Genomic DNA, 16,406 nt, shown 5'->3' with positions numbered 1-16,406 from the left:
GGAACTGCAACAAAATATATGGTTGGAAATGAATCACCCTCACTGATACAAGTTTTTTGGTAACACTTTAGTATAGGGAACACATATAAACTATTAACTATGACTTTTCCCTCAATAAACTCCCAATTTACTGCTTATTAATAGTTAGTAAGCTAGTTGTTAAGTTTAGGTATTGGGTAGGATTAAGAATGTAGAATAAGGTCATGCAGAATAAGGCATTAATATGTGCTTAATAAGTACTAATAAACAGCCAATATTACAGTAATATGCATGCTAATAAGCACCTAGTTAAAAGACCCTAAAATAAAGTGTTAACAGTTTTTTTATTTTTGTTTTTTCCCCAGAATTCCAGGTATTGACACATTAAAGATACAGGCAAAATTTGGGCAAAATTTTGTGGATAAAAAAGGTCTATTGTCAATAGTATAGTTATGCATAAGCACCGCACACATAAGTCACTTTTAAACCAAATGGCTTTCTAAGAAAACCAAGCGAATCCACATGACCAACTGTTGTGAAATCTGCATAGGAAAATGTGACTGGTCCAGTTTTGACAGACAGGAGACTGGCTTACGATACATATCATATACGTTGCTGCAAGTGACACAACTGTGCAAAAATAGATTACATTTTTTTAATTAAAATAATACATATAATATATTGCAGTATTTTAATAAAAACTAAATATATGTTTTATATTTTAATATTTAAATTATACATATAATTTTATTTAATTACATTATTAAAATGTTTACATTCAAAATATACTGTACCGGCTGGTAAATAATCATATTTAAAAAAAAATTTTACTACTGCAAAGTGCCATCACTGACTGAGACTCTCCATGTTACAACACACATCCAACTAATCAATAAATAAACTCGTTGATTATCTTCATTATCCACTTTTATTGATTTTATGGATTCGCTGTTGGGTCCCTAGCTCCTTCATCTCATGATCCTGTATGTTTGGTCAAGAAGAGAAGCTTGTGAACACTGGATGTCCATGACACTAGTTCAACTAATCTACTTTGTGGCTTTTTGCCAATGTCACCCAAATCTCACCAACTATCATGCATGAAACAGATCTTAGATCAGCTGTGTGCAGTAATGTAACTCTCAAAGGGATTCCACACTTTCTAATCCTACTGCCTGAATAGTAGAGAGACTTAGACTGGAATAAACCATGCAGATCAGACCACTGCTCGGCCAGATGGCGTCTCCGTCTCCATCCATCACGCCCCTTTACAAGGCCCAAGATTAGCAATCTCCAGACTTGTTTACCTATCATCAGTGAGGAGGAAGTCCAAGATTATCCTGACAAAGGATCAGGAGGTTTGTGAATGCGGTTGGGAGAATTAAAACTCACTGAACGTGCAGTAACCGCAGGCCTTCGCTGTCACTATGGGAACCTGCCGCGAGAAGATCCTACTTCATAAAAAAAGCCACGTCTAGCAGAGGCAACCGCAATGACTGTCACTAAGCGACTGGCTCTTTTCTCGACAATTACAGAGACCGACAGTAATTAAAGACACTCCTGCACACCCTCAAGCTAATTAACAAGGTGAAGGACCTTGATACATGAGAGCCGCCACATTCCTTACAAGCCACATGGCTGTTCGTGGAGATACGATGAGAGGACACCTACATGACCGGACAGAAGACAAAGCAGGCAAGGCCCTGTAAAGCAATACTGTGTCAAGACAATGACAACCTAAGAGCTCACCAATGTGTTGAAAGTGATACGCTGAACTGGTCAATGACGTGACGCCTATTTTCAATCTATTATTTAAAATAAAAAATACACTAAAAATTAGGGCTGTCCTTGACTAAAGATTTTTCTAGTCTACTAGTAGTTGTTCATTTAAGAGATTAGTCGACTAATCGCGCGTTTATATTAATAAACCATATAAATCATAATAATGAGCCTTTAAATCGCCTATATATATATATAACACACAGCCTAATCAGCACCTAAACGCACACAAAGCTTGCAGCAGCATACCAGCAAACAGAATGATTATGAATGTGGTGTGAAAAAACAGGAGGAGACTGTCTGAACATTTTAATTTATTGATAAACTAGTGTTTTGCGCGTTTCTGGCTGCAAAGATTAAGTCGACGAAGCCGACTCGTCATCTCCGGAGTTGTGGATGCACCTATATGCAGGTTTCATACGGATGACATAATCTGAGAATATTTGTTTTAGATTTGATTCGATTCTGTTCATTTAAAAGTAGACATTTCAAGCGTTCCATCTTGTTTGTTTTTATTATTTTACAAAAGCAATGTATTGTTGTTATTGTGAGTTTACAAGAATAAAAGCAAACCATTTAGTTTCGAATGTTGGATATTCTTATCTGTATGACCAAAAATGACCGAGTATTTTAAGTTAAATGCAAGTGACCGCACCGGCGCCTCCATGTCATGCAGTAAGCGTGCTCTCCACACCAACGCTTGGATATGCAAGAAACAGTAGCGCACATTTATCTAGGTTAACGTTAGAGCGAGCGGACTTGTAAATTGCTACTACTTACATGTTTCAAGGGATAAGCCATATTTGAGGTCGATGAACGATAGGCAAACGCTTGGATTTCCTGCTATTAACGATCTGGACGTCACAGACTGCGTGATTTCGCCGCTTCCTGTGGAGATTTTTTTTTTCCTTGACTAACCGACTAATACCAGTTTTGGTCGACTAAGCCTCTTCTTGTTGACTAACGGTTAGTCAACTATTAGGGTGCAGTCCTACTAAAAATGCAATTCATAGATACAATGACTTGAATACACCACTTGAAGAAGCATGTTTTAATGTTTATGAATTAATATTCATTCATTTTTAGGGATCATAAAGTAGAAAAAAAAAATGTCAGCGTGATACAACTATCTTAATATCATAATGAAGGGGAAAATTACATTTAAAATTAATTTAAATTGATTTATTTTTTATTTTTTTATTAAACTTAAAAAAAGAAAAACTTAAGCACTTTGGCATAAACTTTTATTATTATTTCATAGAGAAAAAAAAAACTGCTTCATTGCTTATATTTTAACATATAAAACTTTTGTCTGCCAAATCAAAGTTGTGACCAGCATGCATGAAAAAAAATAAATAAATAAACAAACAAGAAATCAGACCCTCATGACTGTGTCAAAGTCAATAATTCTCTTAAAATATCAGAAAATTTGACATTTTTATGACAAGGCATGGTTAGTTCTGGTTGTACAATGTCATGTGGCGTGACTCCCAAAAAACATAATATTTTGAAATAATAATATTTATATTTTAAAAAAATTATATTTAAAAAAAAAATGTTTAAAACATTCATGAAAAAAATGATTAAGACTCATACACTACATGTATTTACGGTGTAAGGAAAATATATATTACTACTTTTTACATGATGGTTATACAAATTTTTATCATTGAATTAAAACTTTTCTTGAAATGGTATAACGTTTTTTCAAACTATATGAAACCAACATGAATGCAAAGAGTGCATTTCTAAAAAACTTAAAACATGCGTTTAAACTAGATTTTAAAAATTTGCCTTTTTTTTTTATATATCACGGACACTCTTATATGTCATTGACTCACCTGCCATTTTAGTTTCACTTTTGTTTTTGGACATCAGTCTAGACGAAGACATAACTTGTGGAAAGAGGACACGTACCATCAGCACTACTCATGTCTACAAACTCCTAGTTTCAAAAGCAGTTGCACGTATGTGTCCAAACAGCATTAATCACAAGAAGGGCCAGACAGCGCCAGACTATTTTTGTCACCGGCAGAAGCTGAGGGCTGAACTTGTATCTCATTAAATCTCATTAAAACTTAAATACTACACAAATTATCTTGAATCCAGCTTGCTGGGATTCATAAATCGTTGATGGCTTTGGCTTGAGGTCAAGCCACTGACGGCAGAGCTAATGTTGATGTTGAACGTGTCAACAGTCATCTTCCACGGGGACAAAGCATGTTTGCTCACAAACTTAACAGGAACGTGAGAGAACTGCGTTAACTGTTCATAATTTAGCAGAAATGCACACAGCAGGGTCATTATTAATAGTTCAAAAAGTTATACAATATTTACCTCAAAATGAACCCACATTAACATGCAGGTCACCTTAAAATACGAGCCTACAACTACACGGCAACAAGATCAGGGGTGTTTAATGGCTGACAGGTTTGTCTGCTCCTCACTTTTTCCACTGGCTTTTCTCGGTCAGGTTTGCCGTGTGACTGTGGCGGAGGGCAGCTCGAAAAGCTTCGGAATTGAGCCTCTGACCACAGAGAGAGCTGTGCCAGGGTTTTGAAATACCCCTCCACAAATACACCTCCCATCCAGAGAGCTCTGGTGTGCACTTGCCTCTCACCACCCAGACATGTAGGCGCTGTTGGCAAGAGAATGGATCCCCCTCCCTCCGCTAGAGAGGCTACGAGACTCGCCAAGCTTTCCTAATGCAATGCGGCTCAACTTGGTGAGGTAAAGACTGCTTAATGCCCACCTTCATCCAGCATGAAGGTATTTACACATTAAAGTCACCATGAAATAAACATGAAATATTTTTTTTTTCATGGAATATTGCAGTATTTATTAGGGGTGTAGCGGTACACAAACATGGCGGTTTGGTACGTACCTCAGTTTTGAAGTCACGGTTCGGTACGGGTTCAGTAAAGCAGGGGGGACAAAACTAATCATAAAATTGCTTCTTTTTTTGTGGCTTTTTGAACAAATGTGTCTCTGTGTTTAAAAAACATGTAAATTGCACATAAGGCAGGTTTTGATTTAACTTCTAATTCTAATTATAAAGTACATTTTCTACTCCAAATCATTTTTGAAATATAATCATTCACACAGTGGCTGTCATAACTTGATTTCATGACAAATTTATTTAAACACATTAAATAATCAAGACATTACTAACAGGTAAAGTGAATTTCATGGATAGGCTAATATTGTGAATATATTTAGTGAAATGCTCTCCTCTAGAGTTTATTTCTGTAGTGAACTAACATGCTGTGGACACTAAATGACTTGCCTGAGGTAAATGTAATGCTACGTGAGATTTTAGTCTCAAGCGGTTTTATTGATATCTTTCTGCAGTTGAAACACTGAAACACAGATTACATGTAAACATATCTATCGATCGTCTCTTCTGCACTTTTTACTGGTACTTTTGGGACAAATACATGCACCGTTACACCGCTAGTATTTTTTTCATTTGCCCTCATAATCTTGAATCAAAATAACTTTGCCTCCTTCTTTTCTCTTCTCTGATGACATATTTATTGGCATGAGGGCAGGACAACCTGTCACTCACATGACATCACAACAATCCAATCAATTCCCGATTGTCAAAAATCAAGTCCTGCCTTACATTTCTTGTATTCACTCGGATGTGTGTCACAATAGGGAAGAAAAGACTATTGAAACTTTCGTTTCAAGTCGACTTCAACTTTACCACAATATCTCTTGAGAGGAATTGTGATAAATATTCAACCAAAAGGAGAAATAAGCAAGATTTTTTTAGTCTCTGCTTGATTTGAGCAAAACAAATAGACAAAGCCTCACATAATGAAAGCAGTTACTTAGAAATATTATGCCATTTTGTACAACCCCGACCATTTTAATGCAATTTTGTGCAGGTTGCAGATCATTCTTCAACGTAACAAATCAATTCATCAAAGCTGCATCTGTTATTTCACGACAGAGTAAACTGCTACATGATTCTGAAAGCAGGCGCAGCGGTGCTCAAAGACAGCTGGGGTAAAGAGGAACAGAGCGATGGACTGAATGTGGCAGATAGCCAGAGGAGAGCCACTGCATTTTAATGTGAGCTAGACTGAGGGTGTGTGCATGCACGTGTTGGTGCTCAAAGTTGAAAAAAGTAGGTGCTGGTACTTTCTTTGATATTAGCACTGCAAAATATAACTCATTAGATTAACTAAATGTTTACTAGTGGTAAATTTAATTAAAATTGTTTTACTGTGTCATGTGTCATTTTTAAAGGTAATTAGAATAGAAGAGCAACAGCACAGTGAACAGTGTTTTTAAAGCACAAAAGTACTAGATAATTAATGCACACCTCTATGTTGGAGAAAGGCCTTCTTAATAACGGATTACTTTTTATGTATAATAATCTTTAATCTTAATTTATATTTAATCTATATTTATATTTAAATCTATATTTAACATGGCGGCCCTAATATATTTGCTTGGGAGAGCAACATTTTAATTTGCAGCATTTCATGGTGAGGGCTTGAGGTTCGGCCCAAATGGTTTTGTCCAGAGGTTCTATGTCGGCGTGATCTGAATTAGCCCCAGTCAGATTCTATATGAGGTTCATATGAAACCCATGGACAAACCATTTAGGGCCCAAAATGCCTATATTGGCCCCACCGTGAAATGTTGGAAGGGATATAAAGGGCCGCTACAATGAGTGATTATGAGGACTAGTTGCAGTATTAGGTACTAGTTTGCAAAGGTTCAAATAAAATAATTTATTTCAGAAAACTGAATCATATCATAGAATCTTTTAAGAAATGAGTTTGAGGCTGTTAGCTGCAAAGTAGAGTTGTAACTTTGCAGCTAACAGCCTGTAACTGGTTGTAACCGACTTCGTTACTAAAATTTAAAAAATGTGATGCTTTGAGCGCTGTTGAGCGGATTCATAAACACTTCTGATTGGCCATTGTGTTGACACGCTCATCGGATATGTCTGTGATTGGCTTCAGTGATCAACGCTTCAAAAACGTAAATAGTCATCAATGACGTTCTTCACCGAGCACTTACACAGATAAACATGGGAGCGTTTGAAAGCAGGCGTCTATCACGGACCAGTCCGCTGACAGATGCCTGATTTCAAACGTTCCCGCTCCCGCTTTCAAATTCAAACACTTCCGTGTGCTTTCAAACACTCCGTGCATTGATCATTGTAGCCAATCACAGACATATCCGATGAGTGCGTGAACACAATGGCCAATCAGAGGTGTTTACGAATCCGTTCAACATCGCTCAAAACATCACATTTTTAAAATTACTAGGTACCGAAGTCAGTACTTTTGACAACTCTACTGCAAAGGAGATACCTCTGCTAATTAATTCACTCCCTATTAAATATGCCATTTACCCAGACTATGGTCTATAATCTACAACATGTATCAGAACAACTACAAACAGTCAACACTTTGCAAGACTAAACAGTCTTTGTGTAGTGAGAGCAACAGGGCAGACTATCTTGTTGAGCATGGATAATTGCAAAAACAATTATGGTAACTGTGAAAAGCATGGTGCAGAATTGCCAGAACCAAGTACCGATGAGCACTGGCTCACATACAAATAAACATTCCTCAAAAGCCTGGTGTATCGTATGATACATTTTAACATGATTTTTCTAAAAAAAAAAAAAAAAATTTTTTAAAAAAATAATCACGTAAACCTTCAGTTGCTTCAGTCCAGTAAGTGTTCATCTTGAAATATTAATAACAATATAAATGTTATGCTTATTTTTTAAATAAAAATCAGTAAAGATTTCACAGCAAAAAGATATGTGTACCACAACCTGAAAGTGGAAAGTTTTTAGAATGATACTAAAAGGCCTTTTACTTGCTAAAAAGTATAAACTATCAATCAGACGAAAGAAAGAATGTAGTAGATTGTGTACAACAAGGGCTGGATTTACCTCATATTATGACATAAAAAAACACTGTATTTTTTAAATAACTAAACAATGTGATTTTGTGGCATTATATATGATCATATAGTTGCATGTCTCATTATTAATATTTTACTAAAATCGAAAAATTAAGTTAAAGTTTTTGATCAGGGAATGTCGTGTTTGTTTTTCATCATTAGAACAGTCGCATCTGAGGCAGTAAGTGCATCGCATTACATTTTCATTAACTAACAGATTATGTAGTTTATTGTAGCTATATGTGGCCGCTCCGTTTTTTCCAGTCATTTGGTCCAAATCTCATAAAAGATGAAGTGCCACACTCAGGCTATTTAAGACAGTATTGGCTATGACTCGATGACAAATGCTAGACTAAGAAACTCTTCTCTGCTCCTTAAATACATAAAACATTAGCCTTATATTATATATATATATATATATATATATATATTAGTGTTTCTTGAGTAAAGAAAAAGCTGTACTTATTCAAACAAACAGTTCTTTATTTACCTTTGCCTTGCAAACAAGCAGAGATGGTCCAAAATGTGTGTAGCACTTCATTCACGACAGAGGCGGGGTGGAGTTATGAGGTTTTACAGACAGTTTGAGGAGCCAGTGGAGTTAGGTTTAGACCCAAGCTCTTTTTAATACTTTTCATTGATTAAATATTTGCAAAACCCACAGACAGGCATATGTAATGGGTGACCAATAGTAATGATTTATGGGGAAAAAAGATGAAATATGGAGATATTTGGAGATAGATAAACGGCAATATTTTATTTATTAATTATAAAGTAATTGTCTAACAGAGTTTTAGCATTAGAGTGAAAATAATAATAATTTAAAAAATATACTATTTTCCCTTATTGCAATTGGGCCCCCCTGGACCTGTGAGTATAGGCACACGCCTAGAATGCCAATGCATAAATCCAGCCCTGTGTACAACAGATTTTTCAGCAACGTTTTGATGATGTTAATAATTCAAAGCCCTTCAAAATTTGCGTATCAAATATGATACAGTAAGATTTATAAGGTTAATCCACCGCAGTGTGCACCGTACATCTCTGAAGGACAGTAAACTACACAACAAGCCCATAAACCGCAGTCATAATTCTATGAAGGGAGTAAGCGAAGAAAATAATAACACCAAAATAAGCGGCACTCAGAAACCTCTGGGACGTGAGCGATTAGAGACGAATAAAAAGAACAAGATCGAAACGAGAGCTGGAATAGGGTGTTTTGCCCCCTGAAGCAGCATGGGGAACTGCAAAGAGGCCACATTACATTCCTCAAGTGAAATGATTTTTCAATTAGTGTGTGAACTGCATTTGGAAGGGGGGGGGGGGGGGGGGGGGGGGGGGGTCTATCAGAGGAGGGGTCTCAGATTCAATCAGTTCAGCTGCAGACGGTGGGCACTGTGTGAATGTTGAGGGGGGTTTGGCGTCACCGCAAGGGAATGTCTCTCTGTCTCTCTCTCTTTCCTCCCCCTCCCCAGCCGCCTGCCCCTGGAGCCAACGAGAGACACATTGTTTAGTCTAAATCCTGCTAGTGCACGGCTACACACTCCAGACCCCCACTACACACATGGCAAAACACACAAACAAGGGGAAATGTGCAACGAAAAACAACGCTGAACTTCAAAAACAGAAAATCTGTGCGTTTGCTGCTTTATTTTGAAGTGTCACGCCACAGACAGCTGTATATACGTGATACTCGCAGCATGAAACGCAGACGCCGCACTGACATGACATGCAATACCGTGCTGAGCAGTGCCACACACACACGCAACACACACACACATGCATTTAGTACACCCATACTGAACACTTATCAGAGTACAAATCAAAAACGTGGAAATGCTTGACAGAGTGAGACAGCCAACTCCCACTTCCTGCCTTCCACTGTAGACAGACGGGCAAATTCCTTAAGGCCAACAGCTCACAGACGCAGACAATAATACAAAATGCACAGAGCAACAAACATACCGTTGCGGTGGAACTACGGTGTGTTTCAAAGAAAATATCAGGAAATATCAAAGAGCGTCACGTCTGTGCTAATTTGCACTCGTTTTATTATTCCGCTGAGATAATTATCTTTGCTCATCAAACGCACAAATTAGAGTGACGGAAAACCTCAAAGGAAAAGATATTAAGACCAGACGTTTGAAATCGTATATTTGGGTAATTACAGAATGGGATCCAACGTAACACTTCTCCGTGTGTAATTTTATGTTAACCCCTTTGGCGTGATGAAAAAGAAGAAATGTGAAAACCAGAGTACCACCTTTAAGTATGAACAGCAGCACATACCTGTAAAAAAAAGCTCTCTGGTAGTACAGTGATGGTATTAGATGGTGATACTAGGGTAATACTTTCAAAATAGAGATGGAGCAGGAAACTCCTGTTATATTTTGTAGAAAATTAAGTGTTGCACTTTAAGCCTGGCCTATAAGAATATGCATATAGTATTGTATGGAGGAAAATACTAATAATTTAATTTATTTATTTATTTATTTATTATAATGTACTGTAGGAGGGACAATGAAACAATTTTGGTTAAAGCTAACTTACTAAAATTTAAAACCTTTTAAAACTGTAGTTAGTTAAAATTTAACTTAATATTACATTTTATTCAACAACAACCAGGTTTAAGGACAAACAATAATTAGCAGCTGCGTACTCCATGTTGAAGACAAAGTGTTATATATACCATGGTACTGAATGATTACCATATTTTTCTACCATGGTATTTACATTGTATTCCAAGGTACTTTCAAGAAAAAAAGTTACCCAATAAATAGACATATATGTGACCCTGGACCACAAAATACATGGTATGGGTCAAAATGATCGATTTTTCTTTTTGCCAAAAATAATTAGGATATTAAGTAAAGATCATGTTCCACAAAGATATTTTGTAAATTTCCTACCGTAAATATCAAAAATGTATTTTTGTGAGTGAATATGCATTGCTAAGGACTTCATTTGGACAACTTTAAAAGCGATTTTCTCAATATTTTGATTTTTTTGCACCCTCAGATTCCAGATTTTCAAATAGTTGTATCTCAGCTAAATATTGTCCTATCCTTACAAACCATACATCAATGGAAAGCTTATTTATTCATCAATTCCAAAAAATGGACCCTTATGACTGGTTTTGTGGTTCAGGGTCACATATGGTATTGCAATGATATACACTAAAAGTTTAGGGTTAGTATGAACGGAAATGAATACTTTCAGCAAGGAATCATGCATTAAATTGATCAAAAGTGACTGTAAAGACATTTATAATGTTACATAAGATTTCCATTTCAAATAAATGTTATTTTGGAAACCTGAAAAAAGTATCATGGTTTCTACAAAGATATTTAAGCAGCACAACTGTTTTCAACATTGATAATAATAAGAAATGTTTCTTGTGCAGCAAATCAGCATATTAGAATGATTTCTGAAAGATCATGTGACACTGAAGACTGGAGTAATGATGCTGAAAATTCAGCTTTGCCATCACAGGAATAATCTCCATTTTAGAATACATTCAAATTTTATTGTAATAATATTTCACAATATTACTGTTTTTACTGATTTTTTTGATCTAATAAATGGAGCCTTTGTGTGTGCATAAGAGACTTCTTTAAAAAAACAATACTGTGTACAAAAAAAAAAAAAAAATGGCACTGTCATGTTGTATATATGTCCAAAAAAGCATGTTATCACGCACCAACTGCCAACTACCATAAACATAGTAGCATGATTGCTAATACTGTTTGCTGCAAATTACTTGAATTCAAAGTCACTGTAAAAATGTAATGTAAATGGTACCGTCTAAAAAAAAAAAAAAAGTTTTATTTTTTCCTCTTTTTATATAGAAAAAAGTTAAATTGGCAAAGCTGGAGAAATTCTGCCACTGTATGCGAAATAAGCTGCTAGTTTGGCAGAAAGTTCAGATACTGTGTCCGAGATAAGACATAAGGTCAAGACACAGGCTTACTTGTGTTTCTAACATGGTGCACAGCCCATTATCCAGAAATTGATGCACAGTACTGGATGCTCCACAGAACGTCCTTGATCAAGAACACAATATCTCTCTTCATGGCCCAGCTAGAATCCCATACCACGGCCTGTCGTCTCTGAAAAGCGCCAATACAGTGTATGAACTATTGCTAGAGCCTTAATGGTCATGTTACACATATGTGTGTGTGTGTGAGTAATGAGTGCTGATGGGCTTAGCAGAGTGGCAAAAGATCCATAGCTTCATGCTCTCACAGCGGTCACAGACGGGGTAATGACTCTCATACACAGTACAGCCTCCCCTTTATCTTAATCTTTTCCATGCTCGACAAACCGTCCTCTGGCTGGTTTCTGAAAGGCCCAACCCCAACTGCGGCACATTACAATGCTAAACTCTCTCAAGTGAAGCTAACTACCCATCCATTGCCTAACTCAGATCTAAATCACTGTGGCAGCTCCTAACGGCTTTATCGTTAGGACCGGTTTACCAGCATGGTTGGACGAGACCACACTTTTAATTACCATGACTGTCTGATTGAAAACCTCATTGTGTGGTCTTACCTATGTAGTCACAACCGCAAAGCTGAAATCGCATTCCTCATGGGACCTGTGGGTTTGCTGGACAGATGATGGTGGAATATGTGACCCCAATACAATCACTTTAACTAAGGAGAATCAGTATGGCGATAACACTCGGCTGACAGGAATTTGTTCTAGAGATGGACTAAATGAAACGTGAATGTGCCATTTCTATTGGTGTGCCATTTCTATTGGTGTGCCCTGGGGGTTCAACCGTAGATGAAATTGAAAATCAAAGCTGAAGTTATGACTCATAATAACTGTAAAAACAGTCTCTGAATTTAGCTCTTCCATTTCTCAAAAGCAATACTGTGTTATCATGACTGGAAATGATCTGGATTAATATATTAGGAGATATTTTGTGTATGCGATTGCTGCATTTAAAGACCAAAAAAAAAAAAAAAAAGTCAAAATACTACAGTGGTCTTTATACTGACAAATCAAAAGTTTGGGTTCGGTAAGACTTGCGAAATATTATTATAATTTAAAATAACTAAAACAATATGTTATTCCTTCCTGTGATGGCAAAGCTGAATTCTCAGCAGCCATTATTATTCCAGTCTTTAGTCACATGATCCTTCAGAAATCATTCTAATATGCTGATTTGCTGCGCAAGAAACATTTATTATTATTATCAATGTTGATAACAGTTGTGCTGCTTAATATTTTTTGTGGAAAACAAATATTTTTCAGGATTTTCTGGTGAACAGACAATAATCAAATCAAAAAACAGACAAATATAAATGAAAAAGTAAAACTACTTATAAAAATTGTTATTTTTTATTTTTCACAGAACTCTTCGAAATTGCATGACACAGTAGGTCATGTGATCTCCACATGGCACCCTCCATGAGTGTATGACATTTTAAACATTTGTCAAAAGTTCTAATTTCTTCAGTGGACAAATGACTGGGTGCACCTTTAAGGAATAGAGCACAACTGCCACTTTCATAATTCCCTTCTCCTTCCATCCTCTCCCTAATCTATTGTACAAGTGGAGACAGAGACCGTTATCTCATCAAGGTCAAGGCTGAACCCAAAATACATTTCCAACTATCAGCAGAGCAGTTCACATAAAACAATAACTACCCCACAAAACTCTGTATGTCTAGTAATTGACGCTTAATTAGGGAAAAGGCTTTAATGAAGTCTTGCGTACAGCATAGGGAAATATATCCATCCATCACATTCCTGCAATGTTCTAGGGACTTTTCAAGGGTCTCAAAACAATCACTGGTACAATAATCACATGCTTCTGATCTGATGACTAACTCCATATAACAACAGGGTAAACAGGCTCTAATGGCCGACACACAGCATGGTCGATCTGATCCATATGAAAGCAAGAGACAAGAAACAGACATCAAAACACACCCTCTGATAATGATCCCCAGTCTGTCTGATTTATACATACACATAGCCTTCTTTTTAACTTGATCCTGCACTACGCTATTGCCAACAATTTCAAAACAAATTACAACAGCCCAGTCAGTTTTTGTAATTTTGTATTCCAAGTCCTAAAACAGACATAAATGAGCAAGCCATCAGCCTAAAAACAACAACATCTGATTATGAAACCATCCAGAAACATTTCTTGTAACAAACATCCTTAAAAGCACCTGCCTTTATAACTGACCAATGCAGAGTCAAAACACTTCAGTTTAAATAGACTAAAACATTATTAAATTCTGACATCAAACTACCAAAAACAGGATTCACCATAAGACATCACTGACTAAATGTAATTTTCATGACTGAAAACTGTATCTGGATTAATATACCAGAAAACATTTTATGGAAACATTTGCTGCATTCAAAGACAAAAACATTCAAAAACATACAAAACAAGAGCACTAAAAAAGATTTGTAAGACATGTGCCATAATAAAAATAGCATGTAAATACCATAGTACATGAATAAGGTAATAATTAAGACCATAATATAACCAATTAACTTCTGCATATTCCCAATATTCAGGAATATTCTCTGGTCTAGCTCTAATCTTTCTTTCTAAGCAGCACTAAAAGCACCTGCTAGTGTAACTGTTGACCAATTCAAAGTAAACCCACTTTAGATTAACTAGACTAACACACAGAAGGCACCCTTCAAGTTCAAGCTATTGACATTGATATTCAAACAAGATGCACCACAACACATCACTCAGTAATAGTGAACCTGCAAAGCAATATGAAGCAGGGCAATCCTGACAGTTCACATTTGTACAGTAAACCGATTCAGTTCACTTCACATTACAGTGTCCATGCTGCAGCGCTGAGTGATTCTAATGAACAACATGCACATAGTCTACAAATAACATGGACTCTGCAATATGGATACACATAATAATAACAGTTAAATAGTTAAAATGTAAATGTGAAACATTATTTACCGGCCACAGCACTGAGCAGAAGCATCGAGCACAGCCCCAGTGACAGTACTGATGTTCGGTTTAGGATCCGCACTCTCATCCTGATGCTTCTGGGTTCAGCTCCAAAAAAAAAGTTCCAGTTGATTTTCTTTTTTTCCCCCTCTTCTTTATCGACCGAAGTTCAAGCTCATGTGCTCGGAGGGAATAGTCCGATATGAAACGTGCAGATGAAGATTTGGGAGGCAATGCATGGTTTTAGATACCTTTGGGTTTGTGTGTGCTTTGATCAATAGATTATAAACGCATTTTCTCCATGCTGGTTCGGAATTTGAGCGATTATACTTCATGCAATGTATGTGATCCACTGCCTCGCATGTCTTCAGCCTTTTGAGAGAGGGCTCAAACCTGCTGTGATCACGTCTCGGTTGTTATCTGCGTTTATAAACAAGATTTAGTTTCTATCTATTTGGTTCTGGTCCAGATGCTCGAGCAGTATCTCAATATGGGTCAGGTTTCTTCGTGTCAGTCCGCTTCAGTCGATGTTTAGCTTCACGAGCTGACGACATGTCCGACATTTCCCGGCTTTATCCTATTTTATTCCTGCATTAACACTGAAATAATGTATCTGAAATGAAGTAAATCTAAGGCAGAAGGCGTCAAACCCATCGGTCGGTTCAAACGGTCGAAGAGAAGAGACATTTAGTCTAATCCAAAGCGACAGAGGCCTTTAATAAACAGCGCAGTGAGTCTTAGTCGATGATGGTCGGTAAACTGATCGTGGGTCAGAGTCTGCTCAGGTAAATTAACGCATTTCTCCCGGTGTGGATGATTATCGCCCCGCGGATCGTGTTGAGCTCCCGCAGCCGCACTCGGTAACTTCAGCTCCGCCTAGAGCAGACAGATGAAGGGCAGTCAGTCCTCCTCCTCCACCCCCACCTCTCTCTCTCTCTCTTTCTCTCTCCAATCCAATTCTAAGTTCTCTCGCTTTCTTTCTCTCCTTTTACCCTTACACATTTACCATGGTTACAATAGTTTACGCCAAAACATCACACTTGCTACAGTTACATAATTACAGTGGAAATACCAGAGGAAATATCTTGTTGGGAATCGAGTGTATTTGAGTCTAAAAGGTTGACAACCCCTGTTTTTCAGTTTTTATTCTTTTTATGCAATGATTACAAATGTTTACTAGTGTAATGAGTGTCGTGTATGTGTGTAGGCTACTGTTTTTCTTTCTCGCAGTCTTAGTTTTCTATATGGTAATTTTTTGTTTGTTTTTATTTTTTGTATTTATTTTAGAGGTAAATATGACCTGTTCATGTTTTAAGGAATTTCACCCACATATGAAATGTATATTGAACAAGTAGTATTTAATTGTAGCCTACAATACTGGCCACCAAAGTCAGATTACGTGCCAGTACATTTTAAGCAAAGGTAACTTGTAATTATTTTGTATTTTGAAGTTGGAGAGAAGACTGCGTGTATTTTAATTGTCTTTTCGGTTGATAATATCAAAGTTGAGCAAGATTAGACTGCGACAGACAGTGGTGTATTTGTGGGCGACTTGTGGCCATACGATCTTTTCATACAAACAGCGCCCCCTGGTGACCGACACCCTGTAACAGTTCATATGAGGTAAAGCAACAAGGCCTCACAGGACTACGAGAGCCTTTAAATAACATAACCCTGTCATTAAAATCAAGTGCTCTGTAATTGATTTCAAGACGTTGACTTTCAAGAGAAGCAGTCACACATACCACACAGATTAGATGGT

At 36.9% G+C, this 16,406-nt stretch overlaps 1 protein-coding gene across 1 annotated transcript in view; it reads right to left on the bottom strand.

Moving 5' to 3' along the window:
• Positions 1-15,586, bottom strand: part of bmpr2b (bone morphogenetic protein receptor, type II b (serine/threonine kinase)) — an 88,369-nt gene extending 72,783 nt beyond the window's left edge. The window contains exon 1 of the mRNA XM_051904811.1: positions 14,654-15,586. Within this exon, the coding sequence (XP_051760771.1) occupies positions 14,654-14,732 (79 nt within the window). The 5' untranslated portion in view covers positions 14,733-15,586. The remainder of the gene's footprint in view (positions 1-14,653) is intronic.
• Between the last annotated feature and the right edge of the window lie 820 nt (positions 15,587-16,406).

Source organism: Ctenopharyngodon idella, chromosome 9 (genome assembly GCF_019924925.1).
Source record: "Ctenopharyngodon idella isolate HZGC_01 chromosome 9, HZGC01, whole genome shotgun sequence".
NCBI lineage: Eukaryota > Metazoa > Chordata > Actinopteri > Cypriniformes > Xenocyprididae > Ctenopharyngodon > Ctenopharyngodon idella.
The sequence above is the reverse complement of the archived record's forward strand: the minus strand, read 5'-3'. Positions and strand labels throughout refer to the sequence as shown.